Here is an 18272-nt window from a genome sequence, read left to right on the forward strand (position 1 = left end):
GGTTTGGAGAAGGGGTGGGGGGCGGGGAGGGAGCTTGCCCCCCACCACTGAGGGCTGAGACTGCAAGGTAGTAGCCTCGGCTTGGGGAGGGGGCGGGGGCAGGCACACGTCAGTGCCCCCCCAGCCGCGGAGGCGTTTCCTGGAGCCGACCCCTCCAGCAGCACAGCCTCGGCCCCGGCCCCGGCCCCAGATCGATTCCTTTTTTTCCTCGCTCTGTCTGTGATGCTGTGAAGCAAAAGCCGAGCCCGGAGCTGCGATTTGCAGCGCTGCTTTATAAATAACCGAGGTCAGCAGCTGCCGGTTGCGGGAACGCTGCCGCCATGCGATTTAATAAACATAATGGCCTCTTCCCTCGGCGTGACAAAGACACTGGTGGGGACCCAGACGCCGGCTGCCGGGAGCACGGCTGAGGCGCCGCGCACATGGCCGCGACGTGAGCACATGGCTGGGACACGGGAACACAGGGCTGGGGTGGAGGAACACACAGCTGGGACGTGGGGACACAGGGCTGGGACACGGGAACACAGGGCTGGGATGGAGGAACACAGGGCTGGGGTAGAGGAACACACAGCTGGGACATGGGAACACAGGGCTGGGAGATGGGAACACAGGGCTGGGGTAGAGGAACACACAGCTGGGACGTGGGGACACAGGGCTGGGGTAGAGGAACACACAGCTGGGACGTGGGGACACAGGGCTGGGACACGGGAACACAGGGCTGGGATAGAGGAACACACAGCTGGGACGTGGGGACACAGGACTGGGAGATGGGAACACAGGGCTGGGATAGAGGAACACACAGCTGGGACATGGGAACACACAGCTGGGACGTGGGGACACAGCTGGGACATGGGAACACAGGGCTGGGAGATGGGAACACAGCTGGGACATGGGAACACACAGCTGGGACGTGGGGACACAGCTGGGACACAGGGACACAGGGCTGGGACATGGGAACACAGATGGGACATGGGAACACACAGCTGGGACACAGGAACGCAGGGCTGGGAGATGTATGTAGGTGGCTGAGACGTGAACACAGCTGAGCCGCGCACACAGGGCCGAGACAGGCACAGGCGCCACGCACACAGCCGCCACGCACACGGCCGCCACGCACACGGCCGCCACGCACACGGCCGCCAGCACCGGCAGCTGCCAGGCGTGCAGGCAGCCGAGAGGTGCCCGCTGCTGGGCCAGCAGCGCCCAGGCCCGGGCCGGGCACATGCCAGCCCCCCCCCATCGCACAGGGTCCTGACTCCCACCTCCAACCTCGCCCCCCCCGGGGGCGCGCACGCACGTGCCCGCGGGACCGCTTCCTCGCGAGGCCGCCCCAGGGCCTCCGGGGTGCTTGTGGCGCCCCCTTGTGGCCGTCGAGGACCGGGACCGGCACCTGAGCCAGCCTCGGGCCCGACACCGGCCCAGGCTCGGACTCTCCTCGCTGCTGCGGCCGGCCCGGCGGCCCCCGGTGCCACGGCAACCCCCTGGGCTGTGTGCTAGGAGCGGCGGCTCCTGTCGTGCTCCCCCAACCCTGCACCCACCCCCTTCCTGGGGCCAAGGGAGCCACCACCCCGGTGCAAGGAACCCCCCCACCCACACACCAAATCCACCCAGCCCCCCCAGCACTCTCAGGAGGCAGCTCGGGCACAGAGCGACGACATTCCGGGTTGAGGGACATCGCCCCAGCATCTCCGCATCACATCTCCCACCGCACCGCGTGGGGAAGGTTTGTCTGTAAGGAGCCCCCCCCCTACCAGCTGTGCCTCTCCCCCTCCCCATTTTTCCATCTCCCACCCCCGGACCTGCTGGCTCATGCCAGAGGCTCCAAAATCAATTCCCGTCCCCGCCAGGACACAGCGAGAAGGCGACAAATGACGGCGGCAGCTCCGCGGCCCCAGCGCCTCATTTTTCTTGCTGAGCTCCAGAAGCAGAAATCGATGGCAGAGGCTCTGCATCGCCCCTCGCCGGGACAGGCGGGGACAGGTCCTCGCACAGACACCCCCAGCACCCAGCCCCCCTCATCAGACTCCAACGCTGGTGGGGACCACACTGCAGGGCAGGTCCCTCCCCCGTTGGTAGAGCTGAACCTTTCCTTGGCTCTCCAAAAGCTCCTGAAAAGCTCCCCCCAAAGACCTGGACCCTTCCTCGACTCCCCACAAGCTCCTCAAAAGCCCCCCCCAAGACTTAGACCCTTCCTCAACTCACCACAAGCTCCTCAAAAGCCCCCCCAAAGATTTAGACCCTTCCTCAACTCACCACAAGCTCCCCCCAAAGACCTGGACCCTTCCTCGACTCACCACAAGCTCCTCAAAAGCCCCCCCCAAAGAATTAGACCCTTCCTTGACTCACCACAAGCTCCCCCAAAGACCTGGACCCTTCCTCAACTCCCCACAAGCTCCCCAAAAGCTCCCCTAAAGCTCCCCAAAGGCTCCTCCAAAGCTCCCAGTGGCTCCCAGAAGAGTCCCCAAAACCTCCTCAGAAGCTTCTCAGATGTTCTCCCAGAAAGCTCCCCGAAGCCCCCCAGGGCCGGAGGGGGACCCAGTTGCACCGGGCCAGGCTGGCTCCCACCCACAGCACAGAGCCCTTGGGTGCTCCATCCAGGTCTGTGCCACCTCCACCCCAGCCCAGGTGGGTGAAGACTGGAGGTGGGGAGGGCACAGACATGCTGGGGGGGGGTGTGTTGGAGCACTCTGGGTGCAGATGTGTGGGAGGGGGGTGTCAGAGCTCCCTGTGGATGCAGATGTGCCGGGGGGGAGGGGGGGTGTCGGAGCACCATGTGGATGCAGATGTGTGGGGGGGGTGTTGGAGCACTCTGGGTGCAGATGTGCGGAGAGGTCGCAGCTCCCTGTGGATGTAGATTGGAGGGGATGTGTCGGAGCTCCTTGTGGATGCAGATGTTCGGGAGGGGGGGGTCGGAGCTCCCTGTGGATGTAGATGGGGGGGGGGAGTGTCGGAGCTCCTGTGGATGCAGATGTGCGGGAGGGGGGGCTCGGAGCTCCCTGTGGATGTAGATGGGGGGGGGGGAGTGTCGGAGCTCCTGTGGATGCAGATGTGCGGGAGGGGGGGGGTCGGAGCTCCCTGTGGATGCAGATGTGCGGTGGGGGGGGGTATTGGATCGCCCCGTGGGTGTAGATTTGGGGGGTTTTGGGGAGGGGCTGCTGTCACGCGGCAGCTGCAGCAGCCGCCGAAGGGCCAGTGCCGGGGGGGGGGCGGCTCCAATTAGCTGTAATCTCGCTTCCCCGCAGCGCCTGACACCGCCAAACCCACATCATTACCCGCAGCCACAGCCCAGGCAAGGCCGGCAGCTTCGGCTTAATTGAGTGTTTACAGCCCTCCGAGGGGGGGCCAGAACAGCTCGGCACAAATCAAACACCCCCCCCCCACCACCTCCACCCCCCTCAACCGCAGGAGCCCCGCGGAAGGGAGGCACAACCCTACGTAATCACAGAACCATCGAGGGTGGGCTCGGTCCTTTGCCACAAGCTTTGCTCTGTCCTCACAGCATCCCCCCAGAGGGTGTCCCCCCACCCCTCCTCGGGGATGTCCCCATCGCTGTCCCCAGGTAGATTGGACCAGGTAGCCTCTGCCACCGCTGCCACCACCGGCGGCTCCTGGTTGACTTGCAAATGAAGCGGCAGGAGCTGGAGGTCTTGCTCCTGTCAGCCAGGCTGAAATCCCTGGAGCCAGCAAGGAAAGGGAGGGGGGGACCACATCCTGCTGTGTCCCCGGAGCTGATGATGGGACGCGGGGACAGGCCTGGCCAAGGTCTGGGGCCTCCTGCAGCGACAGAAGACGTAGGCACAGAGGGGTGGCCACGTTTGGGCTGGCAGGGTCACACCAAGGAGGGTGTGACAAAGTGACAGGCATCAGACCCCATCCTGCCACCGACACCCACCTGCCCACGCTGTGCCACCCCCAGTCCTGGCGGGCACAGCTCCTGCCTGGATGCTTTCTGCTCCTCAATCTTTCATGAGCTCGGTGGCAAATCTGCCTCTGGTGCCACCGCAGACCCATAGCAATGAGCCACGGTGGCAGTCCCGGGCCAGGCACCGCCGGTGGCAGGGGACAGCCGGGGCCAGAGGTCTCCGAAGGCAGCATGAGCAGGGCTCTTCCCTCGACCTCCACAATGCTCTTCCCTCGACCTCCACAACGATGTGCACCCCAGAGCAATGTGTGGGGGGCACACGCACTGGGCACGTTCACGGGGCACACCCACGGGGCACACCCATGGGGCACACCCATGGGCACATCCCCCTCAGCAACAGGGCACCCTGGAGGCCTCACAGATCATCTCACCCTGGAGATGCCAGCGCTGGCATCTTCCCTTCCCACCATGCCCCCAACAGCTGGGGCAGACAGGGGCTGTTTGCTGTACCCCACGACTTATGGACCCTCAGTGGGTGGCTGGGGATGAGTGGGGTGCACTGATGTCCCCCCCACGCACCGTGCCAGCCCAGAGGGTGCTTGGGCAAGGATCCAAGCCCTGTGCTGGTGCTTGCTCCACCTCTGTGTGCTGTCACCATGCAGAGCCTGGTGGTGCTGAGCAAGGAGCCCCAAAATAGAGCTTGGGAGGGAAGAGGGGGGGGTGGGGTGGGGTGTGTCCAGACAGCTTTCTGCCAGACCAAGACCTGCCCCCCCCCTAAGGATGTCTGCCACTTTCAGCTGTGCCCAACCAGAATGGCTAATTCCAATAGACCCAGGCTAGATTAATTTTCATTTCCCCATGCAAATCAGTGCTAATTAGGATGGATTTAGTTCACACCACCGGGGCTGTGGGGACAGAGCCTGCACACGGTTGGCACTCCCCAGCCAGGCTTCAGGGTGTTGCAGCCTTGCTTAATGATTTGGGAGGGTGGACCCCACAGTCTGGAGGTCAGGAGCCAGGGTGGGAGCAGCAGGTGGCACAGGGATTGTCCTCTGCTCCTTCTGACAGTGCTCAGGAGCTGGTCAAAATGCACCCCCTCCCCCCCCCCCCGACCAGGACATTCCCCTCCCCAGGCCCTGACTAATGCCCGTGTCGGGTGTGACTGGACCACAGAGGTGATGGGAGAGGCTGATGAGGTCAACTTGGGTGCCAGGGAGAAGAGTGGCATCTCACCACCCAGAGACTCGAGGCTGGGCAAGGAGGTGCTGGGTTGCATGGCTCAGAGAGAGCTGAGGGGTGATGGGGAGGGGAGGGGGTCCCTGGGGGTGTCTCTCTTCAGCAGCAGCCTTTGGGAAGAGGAAGGCTGGGCTGGGTGCTGCTGGCAAGCAATGAGCCCAGCACCGGCCAAGCCAGCAGGATGCGACCATCCCCCCTCCCCAGCCCTGCTCTGCAGTGGGGGCAGGTGACAGCACGAAATGTGTGTCCCCCCCCCCCAGCTCTTGCAGATCCTGTCTGTGCCTCCTCCTTTGCCAAATATTTAACTAATTAACGCTGCCCGCAGGCTCCTGTTTACGCAGCTTGTTGTGGAGCCAAGGAGGGCTCCTGGCTGCTCACAGAGACGCTGCAAACTGCAGACGGGACCCCCGGGCACAAAGCTCACACCACCACCCCCCCACCCCCCCACCCTCCCTCCCACCTCGATTCCATCCCCAGGAAGGGCTGAGGCACCTGAGCTCTCCCCACTGCTGCCTGCCACACAGGGCTGAGCCGCCCCTGCCCCAGCACAGCCCACAGCTGCCACCAACCCTGTGCCAGCACCACGCAGCCCCCAGGACCTGGCACACGTGGCAGTGGCTTGTCCATCCCCCCGGCCTCAGGAGGCAGTACTGTCCCACGCCCCCCATGCTATGCCCCTCTGTGCCCTGGCTGCAGCCTCCTTTGCCCCTCACTCTGCAGCCACCCCAAAATCTGCCTTTTCTGGTGCCTCTTGCTCCTACCCCACAGCTCAAGGTCCCCCAAACTCCTCTGCACCCCCAAGCCTGAGCAGTGCTGCTCCTGCTCTGCAGCACCGCAGAGATCAAGGCAGCCTGGAGCAGGGGCAGGAAGGGGGCACTGCCCAGCTTCCCCCCCCCCCATCTCTCCTCCCTTACTGAGGTGTTCACAGCACTGGGGGGGGGGGGCAAAGGGAGGGGGTGTACCAATGCAAAACCCCCCAGCGTGGTTCTCTGTCCCCGGGGGGCACAGCCTGGATGTGGGGCAACCCCACAGACTCGGTGCTGGTGTCATGGGCTCCAGAGCCTGCACTGGCAGCCCCTAAAAGGGCAGGGGGTTCAGCGCTGGGGTTGGGGGGGCACCGTGCTGGGCCATGCCGGAGGGAAGGGTCTGTGCAGTATGGTTTGGGGTCTGAGCAGGCAGCCAGTGACAAACAGCCAGAGGCACTGCCTGCCGCCTGCCCTCATTAAATCCCCCCTAACGAGCTCAGCACTGAGCCCTGGGGGCCAGCTGGACTCGGAGCTGGTCATTAGGGCTGACAAGGACCTGTCAAAGTGGGAGCTGGGGGGGGGCCGTGTGTGTGGGGACACACAAGGAGGGGGGAGCACCACAATGCTGGGGACATCTAAGCCCCCCAAACCTCGCCAGGTCCTCTCTTGCCCTTCCCTGGGAGCCGAGTTGGAAGATAACTGTGTCCCCCCCCCCGCCAGGTGTGGGTGCAGGATGTGGCCCCTCTCTTTGCTCATGCTGCTACCTGGTGGGGGGCGAGTGGGACACAAGGTGAAGGGAGCTGTGTGGGGACCTCCCCAGGCAGCACCTGGTGGAGGGGAGGGGAAGGGAAAGGAAGGGAATGGGCACAAGACAAGGACAGAAGCAGCCCCAAGAAGCACTGGGCCAGGTGGGTGACAGCGATGGAGAGGCACTGGCCCAGGATGTGTGTGCGTGGGAGCTGTGGGACACGGCTGCTGCCCAGCTCCCCCCTCCGAGCTCCTCTCGCAGGACTCGCCTGGAGCGGGAGAGATGAAGGCTGAGGAGCAGCCCCCCCCCCCCCCCCCCCCACTGCTGCTCGGTTCCCCGAGCGGAGCTGCTCCTTCCCGGGAGCCCCCTGGCACAGATAAGGAGCCCTGGCGATCCCCAGGGCACATTTAATCTGGGACAGGACAGTTATTGGATAAATACCATGAATATGTAAATTGCATTTATGCTGATTTACGGCGGGGGGGGGGGCAGGTGGGGAGCTGAGACACTTTAGTTTAGTTTAATGCATTTATTTTCTTTTCCCCCTGCGTGGAGATGGAGAACAACCTCCGAGCGCCGCATCTGCCGGGCGGCAGGAGACGGTGCCGGCAGGAGACGGTGCCGGCAGATGGAAGCAGCCCAGGGCCAGGCTGCTTGGGCAGGCAGTGGGGAGCCGCTCGTGGGGACAGGGCTAGGGAGGTGTGTGCAGTGCAGCACCCATCCATCCCCCCCCCCCGCCCCACACACACCTCCCCAAGCCTCATCAGTCCCTGGGGCTCGCTTGTCCTCACCTGCATCCCCAAAGGGGTGGGCAGGAGGCAGGTGCCCCCCGTCCCCTCCACGCCGGTCTGCTGCTGGGGATGATGAATGGATCCATGGATCCAGCACGAGACCAGAGCGATTCCAATTAATTTCTGGGCCTCGCAGAGACTCCTCCTGACCTTTCCCGAGACGCAGAGAGGAATGGAGGTGATTAATCTGGCAGGTCAAGGCGGCTCCTCCATCCTGACGTCCCCGCTGTGTGCTACCCGGGGTGGGGCGGACAGCAGAGCCCTTCGCGTAGCCCAGGGTCGAGGGGGGTTGGGGGATGTTAGCAGCCAGACCCTGAGCCTGCTCCGGGGCTGGCAGAGTGGCAGCTTTGCTCTGCAAACAGCTGCCTCACCACCGAGCCGCGGGCACCAGGAATGGCATCAAAACAAGAGCAAGACCAAAGTCTGAAGCTGTGCCACGCGGCCGTGCCCAGATGGGTGCGTCCCAGGCTGCCCCTGGAGGAGCTGTGCCTGCAGCAGGAGAGCAGAGGCCCTCACACACCCAACCTGCCCACGCAGGGAGGCCTTGGCACCCTCAAGCCATCATCCATCAGATGAAAACCACTCCCCTCCACCTCTGCCTGCCCCTCACACCCATCCCAGGAAGGGGCAGGGTGGGCAGAGGGGCTGCACCCAGCGGTGGGCAACAACCTGGGCAGCTGGGATGCAGAAGGTGGAAGTGGGGAGGGGAAAGGATCCAACCTCTTAATTTCCTATTAAATTCTGCTCAATCCATTTAGGTCCTGGATGTAAATGAAAGACATCTGCTGGGTCCCAGCGCCGCCCCCCCCCCCCCCCCCCCCTCCTCCCCACCCCACAGCAAGCCCTGTCCTGTGCACAGCGCTGGCAGGCAAGGGGAGGCTGGTGAAGGGGAGGTTGGTGAAGGGGAGGCTGGTGAAGGGGAGGCTGGTGAAGGGGTTTTACCCAGTTTTCCAGATGACTCTAATTAAGTTGTTCTCTTCAGCTGTTAAATTAGCTGAAGCCCTCCCCCCTTCCCTGGGTGGTTTCCCCTCCTCCCCTCCCTACTCTTCAGATGCAGCAAATCAGCTTCCAGCCCTCACCCCCCCGCAGGGCTCTGCAAATAAATAAATAGACAGGCCCAGTAAAATTAACCGTATGAGGAGCTGCAAATGAGGTGGAAAATTTTAATGGTTCGGCATTTAGAAGCTGTCTGACAGGAGGCAGAGATGGGAGTGAGCAGGAGGGAACAGTCCCTGGAGCGGTGCATGGCCCCCTCCTGCCCCCCAACCCCCCCCTCCCCCCCCCCCGCCCCAGTTTCACCATCACTCTCTGCTGCCCTGCAGCAGCTTCTCTCCCAGCTGCTGCTTGAGATGCTGGGACTGGGAGGAAGACCTCAATGTGGGGGTCCAGGCGTCTGAACCCCATCCAGCAGCAGCCTCGGGGACACCTCCAGACACGGGAGAAGCTGCAGCCCTCGGCTCTTGGTGGTGCCAGCAGGACCTGGCAGAGGTTAAGTTGGGCTGAGCCCGGTCTGAGGACCGCGAAGTGATCACTCCCCCCGCCCCCTCCATGAGTGGCAGGAAGCCCCCTGGGGGCGCCGCCTCCTGTGTGCCCTTCCCTGGGCACCAGCAGCCCCAGTACAGCCCAGTTAGTGGAAGAAGACGGCAGCAGAGCGCTGGGGCGAGCAGAGCCAGCCCCATGCCCTCCACCCCTCCACCCTGGCTTGCTCCCGCAGCTGGGGGCGCCCCCCCCCGGCCCCTGCCGATGCCTCCCGGGGCAGCCTCGGTGGTGATGGCTGTGGAGCAGCGGGACCGGCAGCACCACGACGCCCTCCCGGTGGGGACTGCGGTCTGTGTCGGAGGCCTTCATCCTTGAACCTCCCTTCCCAGCGAGGGCCTGGCTGTGCATATTCATGGCGGTGGCAGCGAGCGACAAGGACGAGGCTCAGCAAGCAGCGGGCTCCGGGGCAGGGCTGACGGAACACGGACAGGAAGCGCCCCCCCGGCTGGGCGGCGGCGAGTCCTAGGAACCGGGACCGGGAGGGGGCAGCTCAGCGTTCAGTGTGCGCAACGCTGCGAGCCGTCCGCCAGGGGGCGCCATAACGCGCGGTCATTTGCATGTGGTTTGCATGCATTTGCATGCGGCGTGGGCGCACGGCGCGTCCGCAGCGCCCCCTGGCGGCAGCACTACGGCAGCGCCCCTGGAGCCCCCGGGTGCCGCCGCGACCCTCCTCGCCGGTACCGGGTGGTCCCCGTCCCGCCGCTGCCTGTCGCCATGGTGACCTGTAGCAGCCTCCCCCCCCCTTCCCCCCGCCACCCCCTTCTCGTCGCTATGGTAACCGCTGGCGTCACGGCTCCGGGACGTCACCGGCGGCCGCGGCCCCCTCCCGGGCACCTGTTCGGTGCTGGCGTCCCAAGGACTCGTCCTGTCCCCGCTCCGTCACCTGTCGGTCCCGGGCCCTATTTGGGCTGTGCCGGGCCCTGTGCCAGCGCTTGGCCGGGAGGGTTGGCCCCCGGCGGGGGAAAGCTTCCAGCTGGGACATGAAGAGCTCAGCCGTAGAGGGTCCTGCATGGGGTCCTGGGGCTTGCATTGCGAGGGGGGGAGGGGGTCACGGATTGGCATGGAAGAGACCTTGGAGATTGTCATGTCCAGCCCTCCCGCCAGGGCACCACCAACCCACGGCCCTCAGCACCACAGCTCCGGGGATGGGCACCGCACCACTGCCCTGGGCACCTTGGCCAGGCCTGGGCACCTCTCAAGGTGCAGAAATTGTTCCTCACGTCCCAGCCTGGGCTGGGCTGGTTCTTGTGTGTGCATGCAGTGGGCAGCCTCCTGGCCCAGGCCACAGCAGATGGGGCCACCAGCAGCCCCCCACAGTGACCCCCCCAGAATCCAAAGCAGGGCTCTCGGGTGGGGAGGCAGAGCTGTATTGCCAAGCACAGGGTCACACACAGCAGCCAGACAGGACCATGCTGAGCCCCCTGAGGCACCCGGTGCCCACCACCTCTGGCAGAGGAGAGGCTGGGTGGCCTCCAAAGCGAGTCTGGGGGTGCCCTCTCCTTGCACCCAACGTCTCTGAAGGCACCAAAATACCCACGAGGGAAATAGCTGGAGGTGCACCTCCCACAGTCCTCGGTCCTCACCAGAGACCCCATCCCTGCAGGCACAGGGTGGGGGGGGACAGGGGTGCCCATCCCCATCCCTGCCCAGCCTTGGCAGCTCCCTGCAGCCAGGATGCATCTGTGCCCCCCACAAGCTGGAGGGCCCTGGGATGCTGCCCCACTCAGATCTCCTGCAGGAAGCCCACTGGGAAGAGTCCAACTTTGCGGCCGGTGTAGACCTTGACGTAGCCATTCACCTCCTCACCCTTCTGCACCACGATCTGGGGGGCAAGAGGGGGGGCGAGTGAGGCTCCTGGGACCCCCCACAGAGCCAGAGGGAGCCCTCAGGCTGGGTGGGGTGGCTGGGAGGGCGCAGTGCCAGGAGGCTGGGGTAGAGGCACTGGTAGGGGTCGGAGTGGCACAGGCTGGGAGCTGGTGGTGCCATCTCACCTGGTCCTTCTTGAGCGTGATCTGCCCGATCTCCCGGTTGCCCACGAAGGACCGGGTCACCTTGTGCACCCTCTCGCCCGCCCGCACCCGGATGATGAAGTTGGGGGGGAAGTAGCCAACTTTTTCACCGATCTTCCCCTGGAAGAAGTCAGTTGATGGGCACCAGGAAGGAGGCTGGAGCCCATCTGCACCGCTCCCGCTGCTAAGGAGCCTGCAGGTGGAGCCAGCACGTTTAGGAGGTTGTCTCCCACCCTTAGGTTGACCTCTCCCCTGCGCCTTTGTCCTCGGTGCTCAGAGCACAGCAGCCTTACCCTCCACCACTCCTCGTTGGAGTCATCCACCACTGTGATCTTCTCCCCTGGCCTGCAAATGCAAAGGAGGGCTCAGTGCAAGGGACCACCCCCCCACCCCCCCCCCCACGACCCTGGATGGAGAATTGCTCTGCCCCCAGCCCCATCTCCAGGGTGGGCTGAGAAATGCAGACCCCACAGGGGACAAAGCCTCAAGCATGGGGGTGCAAGAAACCAGTGGCAATACAGCAAGACCATGGAACCACAGGACAGCAACCAGGAGCCCTGGAGCTGAGGCTTGTGCCCAAAACCTGAGAGCTGGGAGAGGTGGCACAGGGGGAGGAGAGGCTCCAGCTCAATGTGCAGCCCCTGAGCAAGGCAGAGCAGACCCAAAGTGGCACCAACGTGGCTCTGACTCCTGCCCTCCCTCCCTTGGTCTCCCCTTCCTTTCCTTCACAGACCCCTCCTGACCCTGAGAGCCTTGTTGCTGAGGTGAAGACTTCTCCTGATGCCCACTGGGCATTGCCCTCCTCACCCCTGTGCCCACTCATGGCTGGGCACCTACGGGAAGTCCAGGTCATCCTTCTCCAGGGCTTTGAAGCGGTAAAGTGCCACGAAGTAGTGGGACTGGGGGTAGCCTGGCTGCGGCTTCTTGCTCTGGGTGGGGGGAAAGAGGGGTTCAGGGCCCAGAGAAGCTGAGGACAACCCTGAGGAGCCCAGCAGGGAGGTCCCTGCAGCCTCTGCCCACCCTGCTGCAACGCCTTGGGGTGCAGAGGGGGGGATGGTGTCTACCTTGTCATCTGCTGGGTTCTTCTCAGCCTTCTTGTCCCCTTCAGAGGTGCCTGCAGACGGGAGGAGGGAGGTCACATCGCCTGGTGCTCCTCCCAAGGACCTCCTCCACCCGACAAAGGGAAGCAGAGAGAGCCCCAGGGTGGAGACCCAAAGACTCCCTTTCTGCAGGGCAAACCCCAGCCTGGTGCACCCCCAGGTGCAGCCTCCCCATCAGGCTCCCTCCCTGCCCCACGCTGGTGGCTGGAGCTCAGTTCCCCGTCCCAGGCATCACTCACCAGCCTCAGCCTTGCCTCCTTCCGGCTTCGCAGCCTCTGGCTCCTCGTCCATCATAGCAGCCAAAGGCTGCAGGCAGAGAGCTGTCAGGGGTGCAGAGCGGGCAGGGGGGGTGGGGCAGCAGCGGGGTGCGGGTGGGGGGTGCCCACACTCACGTTTTTCTTGTCCTCCTGCCCTTTCTTGCGCTCCTTATTGGCCATGATGACTCCCGTCCGCAGCGTCTCGAACACGGGGTCGCTCCTGTTGGCTGCTGCTGGGGACAGGGATGCTGGGAGGGAGGCGCTCAGCGCGGGGGCAGCAGGGGGTGGGGGCAGCCCAGCCTGGGGCAGCACTTACAGAGGGGGTCCTTGCTGCAGGCAGACTGCTGGTCGCTGTAGAGGGGGGAGCTGTACGCGCGGCGAAAGCCTGGGGGCTGCCAGGAGAGAGGGGGGGCAGAGCATCACCAACCACCCCCCAACGCCCGAGGGTCCTCCCGGGATAGCTGAGCGGGCCCTAAGGGTGAGCACCCAGCAGCGATGCGGTGCTTGGGTGTCCTCTTCGGAGCCAGGAGGAGAGGTGGGTCCCAGTTCACGGCACCTGGGTGACGCCCATGAGGACCAAGCTGGCCGCTCCCTGGCAGCAGGTGCCCGAGGGGCAGGCGGAAGGCTCGGGGCCGGGGCACACTCACGATCTTGCCGAAGCAGCGCTGCATCTCCACGTAGGACTGGCAGTGGTGGTGGATGTTGGTCTTGCAGTTCTTGCACCTCAGGCCAAATTTGTTGTTGACTGGCGGCGATGGGAGGGGGTCGGGGAGGGTAGGGAGGAGAAGCAATGGGACACTGTGGCACTGCTGTGGCACCGCCGCTGCGGGTCGGCTGCGCCGGAACCCTTCCTGGCCAGCCTTAGCCCTCGCCCTGCCCGCGGCCCCCAGCCCCCAGACTCACGGACGATCATGCGGGCACAGACGTCGCAGAACTTGGGCTTCTTGAAGTAGTGATCCCGGAGCTTGTGCGGTCTGTCATTGACCAGCTTCTGCGGCTCGGGCGGCGGCTCGGGCTCCTCTTCTTCCTCCTCCTCCTCATCCTCATAGATGTAGTAGATGGGTCCCCCCGAGGGGCTGACCAGCTCCCCGTTGGGTTGTGGCTCTGGTGCCATCTCCTCCTTGGGTTTCCGCTGGAAGAGTTGCTTCAGCTTCTGCAGCTGCTGGGGCAGGAGAGGATGCATGGCATAGGGTGGGCAGAGCAGCTGGTGCCTGGCTCCCTGCCCCCTCACTCTAACCTGGAGACCCTTCCTCAGGCACCAAGGGGCAGAGATGCTGTGAGAACAGGAAGCCTCCTCCTGGCCTCGGGAGGTACCTCCTGGGCACCACGTGGATGTGGGCAGCCTGGGGAAGAGCCAGGCTGGGAAATACCCACCCGGTGCCCTGCTGGGTCAGGATCCCACCAGGCATCCCTGGCCCCACAAGGACTCCTGCGGCTGAGGCAGCGACCAGGCCAGGTGGGTGGCTTCCCTCACCCACCCAGGCTGCCCAGTGGGCACCCACTTACCCGGCTCTTGGGTTTCCCACCTGAAGCAGGTGAAGCTGGTGGCTCTGGCACTTCCTTCTCTGTCATGCTAGGAGGTCAAAAGAGAGACATCACCTTGGCTGGGGCTGCTGCCACTTGCAGGTGCCCGATGAGCACAGGAATGGCCAGACCCTGCTGCACGGGAAGCATCTCTTGAGCCATCACCCAGCTCTACCCCAGCAGCACCGACTGCTGCCACCCTGCCTGCAGCTCCTGTCCCAGTAAGGACCAGTCTTGCTGCTGCTGAGTGCCTGGGCACCCACTGTGCCCGGCTGTGCAGGCTGGGGAATGGCAGCTCAAGCCCAGCTGGCACAGCACCACTGCTGGATGTGGTGCCAAGCGCTGTGAGCCAGTCAGCCCTTGGTTTACCTACAGGTGCCCACCCCTGTCTGGGCATCTCCCTCTGACCATTAACTGCAAACAAGCATGGTTGTGACACCCTCTGGCATCACCACACAGCCCTGCAGCCTCCTGCACAGGAGCTCCAAGCCACCACGGGGGCAGGAGCTGCTCTGGCATCCTCTAAAGCATGTCTGATGCCAACTCTGACCATCGGCCAGCCCCACAGTCCCACCCAGACACCGCTACTGATGGTGGCACCCCCCCCATGAGATGCCCCCCATGGAAACCAACCAGGATGACCCTCAGAGGAGCAGCAACGGGGGGCAGGGAGGCCTGGGCTGAGGGGGAGGGTGGAGGACCCTGGAGTCCAGCTGCATGGCTGCAGCAGAGGGCCGGGGAGGGGGTGGGGGAGGGCAGTGCCATGGTAAGGGGGAAGCCAAGCAGGGAAACTCACTCAGGCTGCGTCTGAAGCTCTCCTCCCTCGATGGAAAAGCCCTCGAGGGGTGGCTGATGTTGGGGTGCTGTGGCCCAGCTGGCTGTGGAGCCCCCAGGTCTCTCTGCTGGGTGTGCAGGGAGGGGGGCAGCTGCCCCCAAGTGCCGTGGAGAGAAGGAGTGACAGAGTGGCAGAGTGACAGACCAGGGGGGACAACAGCTGAGCGCTGGCGGAGGCTGACGCCGAGAAATTGGAGCCCATGGGTGAGCCTGGAGGGCAGCAGGAGGGGCAGGAGCAGAGGGAGGGGACAGCAGCAGGGAGGGGGGACAGGAGCCGCTGGCTATTTGCGTTAGTGGGCTGCTGGGTGTGCCAAGGTCCCACCCCCCCGTGCCCGGCGTGGGGCACACTGAGTGCTGCAGCCCTCAGCTCTCCTTTGCTCTGCCGCTTGAGGTCTCTGCAGCTGGCAGGGGGAGAAGGGCAGAGTTGGGGTCTCCCATGGGCAGCTCTCGGGGCTGCCCTGGACCCTCTCCTCTGGCAGCCAACTCTGGTGTGTTCCCCAGCCTGCAGAGGGTGCCAGGTCCCTGGAAGTGGATGAGGGCACCCCAGTGCCAGAGGCTCTGGAGCTGTGTCTCTGCCAGGCTGTGGGTGGCAGTGGGGCAGGAGTTTATAGTAAGCCTGGGGTTGGAACCCACCCCCCTTTCAGGCAGCTCTTACCTCTCCCCTTGGCACCAGCTCTTGAAGGTGGCATCTAGACACTACAAGAGGCTTCAGCTGCTGTGTGCAATGCCACGGTGAGGGCAGTGCCAGCCCCATCCTGTACCCACAGGGCACACAGGCAGACCTGCACCCATCATCCTGGGGGCAGTAAGCAGGAGGAACCTGCTGCTTGCTGGCAGGGGGGCACCCTGTGCCCAGTTTGTGCCACTGCCCAGCAGCTGGGCAAAGAGGCTACAGTGCAGGGGGGACACCAGTCCCAGGCCAAGGTGCTCTGTGCTCCTCTCCTGCTCTCACCTCCCAGCCTTGCCCAGCTTGCAGCCCTCCTGCATGCCAAGCAGAGGGACAGAGGAGCTGGGCAGGAGCTCCTGTGAGTGCCCCTTTGTCTCCTTAGCTGCCCCCCCCACCCCACAGAGACACCACTGAGAGCCCTGGCACCAGTGCTGGCAGAGAAGTGGAAAGCAGCAAGAGAAGCCACGGCCAAGGTTGGGTTTTGTATTTAAAAACTTCCTCTCCTCTTGCCCCAAACCAAACCAACCCCCCCCGAAAAAAAAAACCAAACATCTCCCACTCCAGCCCCCCCCTCCCCCTCCCCAGATTAAATAAAGTGTGCAGTGACCACAGCAACCAGCAGCTGTATGTGCAGCTCAACACAGTGCTCAGCACAACCACGGACAGAGGGCAGGGGGCGGCGGGCACGGGGAGGGGGGGCACGGGGGGGGGCACCACTGCCCCCGAGGAGATCAATGCCAAGAATTAAAAAAAAAAAATCCTTTTTCTGGTTGGGTTTGGTTTTTTTTTTTGTCCTTTGTCTCTTCATTCTGTCCATATAAATACAGCCAGGAAGGGAGGAGGGAGGGGGGGGAAGAAGAAGAACCGGGGGTTAGGGGGTGCGGGCAGGGAGTGCCCACCCTACCCCCATCACCCCCCCCCCCTCCCCGGTGCCCTACTGGGAGCTGGCTCGCTCCAGGACGCGCAGGTCGAGGCTCCGCTTGGCCACACGCAGGCGGAACCGGCTGGGGGCGCTGTTGAGGCGTACGGAGGCGTCTTGGGCGGCTACGGGGCTAGGGAACACCGCGACCACCGTGTACCGAGCCGCCAGGTCGCTGTGCCGCCCGTTCTCCGCCGTCCCGGGGCTGTCCCCTCCGCCGCCGCCGCCGCCGCCGTCTCCTCGCCGCCCCTGAGTCTCTTTGAGCCACTGGATCTTGGCGCCGGCCATGGCCAGCTGGGTGAAGAGTTTGTCAGCTTCTGTCCGGGTGATGCCCTCGGGCAGGTCGGTGACCTCCAGCACTCGGCCCAGCACTGCGGGAGACAGCAGAGTGGCAGCGGGGGGCAGGAGGCAGAGTGGCAGCAGTGGTGATGCAGGAGACTGGCAGTAGTGGGCAGGAGGCAGAGTGGCAGCAGTGGTGATGCAGGAGACTGGCAGTAGTGGGCAGAGGGCAGAGTGGCAGCAGAAGGGACACAAAGAGTGGCAGTGGTGGGGACATGCAGGGTGGCAGCGGTGGGCACGCAGCAGAGTGGCAGGGGTGGGGACGTGGCAGTGGTGGGGACGCTGGAGATTGGCAGTAGTGGACACGGGGCAGAGTGGCAGTAGTGGGCAGGGGGCAGTGGCAGCAGAAGGGACACAAAGAGTGGCAGCAGAGGGGACACGCAGGGTGGCAGTGGTGGGCACACAGCAGAGTGGCAGTGGTGGGCACACAGCAGAGTGGCAGTGGTGGGGACACGCAGGGTGGCAGTGGTGGGCACACAGCAGAGTGGCAGTGGTGGGCACACGGCAGAGTGGCAGCAGAGGGGACACGCAGGGTGGCAGTGGTGGGCACACAGCAGAGTGGCAGTGGTGGGCACACAGCAGAGTGGCAGTGGTGAGGACACGGCAGAGTGGCAGCAGAGGGGACACGCAGGGTGGCAGTGGTGGGCACAGAGCAGAGTGGCACAGCACCTTGGGCCAGCTGGGTTAGGCAGAGGTGCCCCAGCCCCTGGCAGGGCTCGGAGCTGGATGATCCTGAAGGTCCCTTCCAGCCCAACCCCTTCCATGGATCTCTGGAGGACCTCAGGCTGTGTGGATCCTCAGCGTGACCCTGCCCCGTGTGCTCCCCCCCGCGGGTGAAAGAGGCTCCCCTCGTGTGCCCAGTGCCCTGGCAGCCTCCCTGCCCCTGCTGGGTGGTACCCACGGGCTCCTGCTGCCCGCCCTGGCTGCGGGCTCAGCGCGGGGCTGCATTCGTTGCTAATATTAACGTGGCATGCGAGGGGCACGCCAGGCATGGGGAGGGGGCAGCTCTTAAAGGGCCCCCTGCAGCCAGCTGCTGGGGCTGCTGGTGACGTGGAGGTGACATGGGGGACAAGCCTGAAGCCTACAGAGAGCCACTGAAGGCTGCGTCCCTGCCAGGCTGCCTGGCTCATGCCCAAGCAGCAGGCCCTGTCTCGCTGCGGGCAGATGCCAGCCCTGTGCCTCTCAATAGGATGGCCAAGTGGAGACCCTCCAGGGTGGGCACCAAGGAGACCCTTCCCCTATGGAGTGAAACGATCCAGTGGGGGACTTCCACCTCTGGAATATCCCAGAGCCCACTGCAAAGGTTCTGCAGCTCCTGGCCCCACTGGGAAGTGGAAGGGTGAGGGAGGAGTGGCACTTACAGAATCCAGCAGGTTGGCAGAGAGCTCCAAGCTCAGCCAGCCCAACCCAACCAGACCATGGCACTAAGTGCCCCAGCCAGGCTTGGCTTCAACACCTCCAGCCATGGGCACTGCACCACCTCCTTGGGCAGCCCATTCCAGTGCCAATCACTCTCTCTGCCAACAACTTCCTCCTAGCATCCAGCCTGAGCCTGCCCTGGCACAGCTTGAGGCTGTGTCCCCTCGTTCTGTTCCTGGTTGCCTGGCAGAAGAGACTGCTTGAGGAGGCAGTGGTAGGAGCTCACTTTCTGTTGCCAGCAAGATCCCAGGATTTCTGCCAGCTGCATCCTTTCAGCCCTCC

General features: G+C 64.3%; 2 protein-coding genes across 6 annotated transcripts in view; both read right to left on the reverse strand.

Moving 5' to 3' along the window:
• Positions 1-10273: 10273 nt before the first annotated feature.
• Positions 10274-14690, reverse strand: STAC3 (SH3 and cysteine rich domain 3). The gene is made up of 12 exons (XM_064141554.1): positions 14609-14690; positions 13795-13861; positions 13192-13450; positions 12936-13033; positions 12605-12680; positions 12424-12518; positions 12271-12337; positions 11996-12045; positions 11769-11860; positions 11225-11276; positions 10914-11051; positions 10274-10744 (listed from the first exon to the last, which is right to left on the reverse strand). The coding sequence occupies exons 2-12, from the start codon at positions 13858-13860 to the stop codon at positions 10646-10648; spliced, it is 1092 nt and encodes a 363-aa protein (XP_063997624.1). The 5' UTR covers position 13861; positions 14609-14690; the 3' UTR covers positions 10274-10645.
• A 1229-nt stretch (positions 14691-15919) lies between these two features.
• R3HDM2 (R3H domain containing 2) overlaps positions 15920-18272 on the reverse strand; it is a 32345-nt gene continuing 29992 nt past the window's right edge. For 4 of the 5 annotated variants that reach the window (XM_064141515.1, XM_064141516.1, XM_064141517.1 and 1 more), the window contains one exon: positions 15920-16603. In XM_064141515.1, coding sequence (XP_063997585.1) covers positions 16248-16603 — 356 coding nt within the window. In that variant the 3' untranslated portion in view covers positions 15920-16247. The remainder of the gene's footprint in view (positions 16604-18272) is intronic. The other variant, XM_064141518.1, reaches the window with a different exon arrangement.

Source organism: Pogoniulus pusillus, unplaced genomic scaffold (assembly GCF_015220805.1).
Source record: "Pogoniulus pusillus isolate bPogPus1 unplaced genomic scaffold, bPogPus1.pri scaffold_58_arrow_ctg1, whole genome shotgun sequence".
Taxonomy (NCBI): Eukaryota; Metazoa; Chordata; class Aves; order Piciformes; family Lybiidae; genus Pogoniulus; species Pogoniulus pusillus.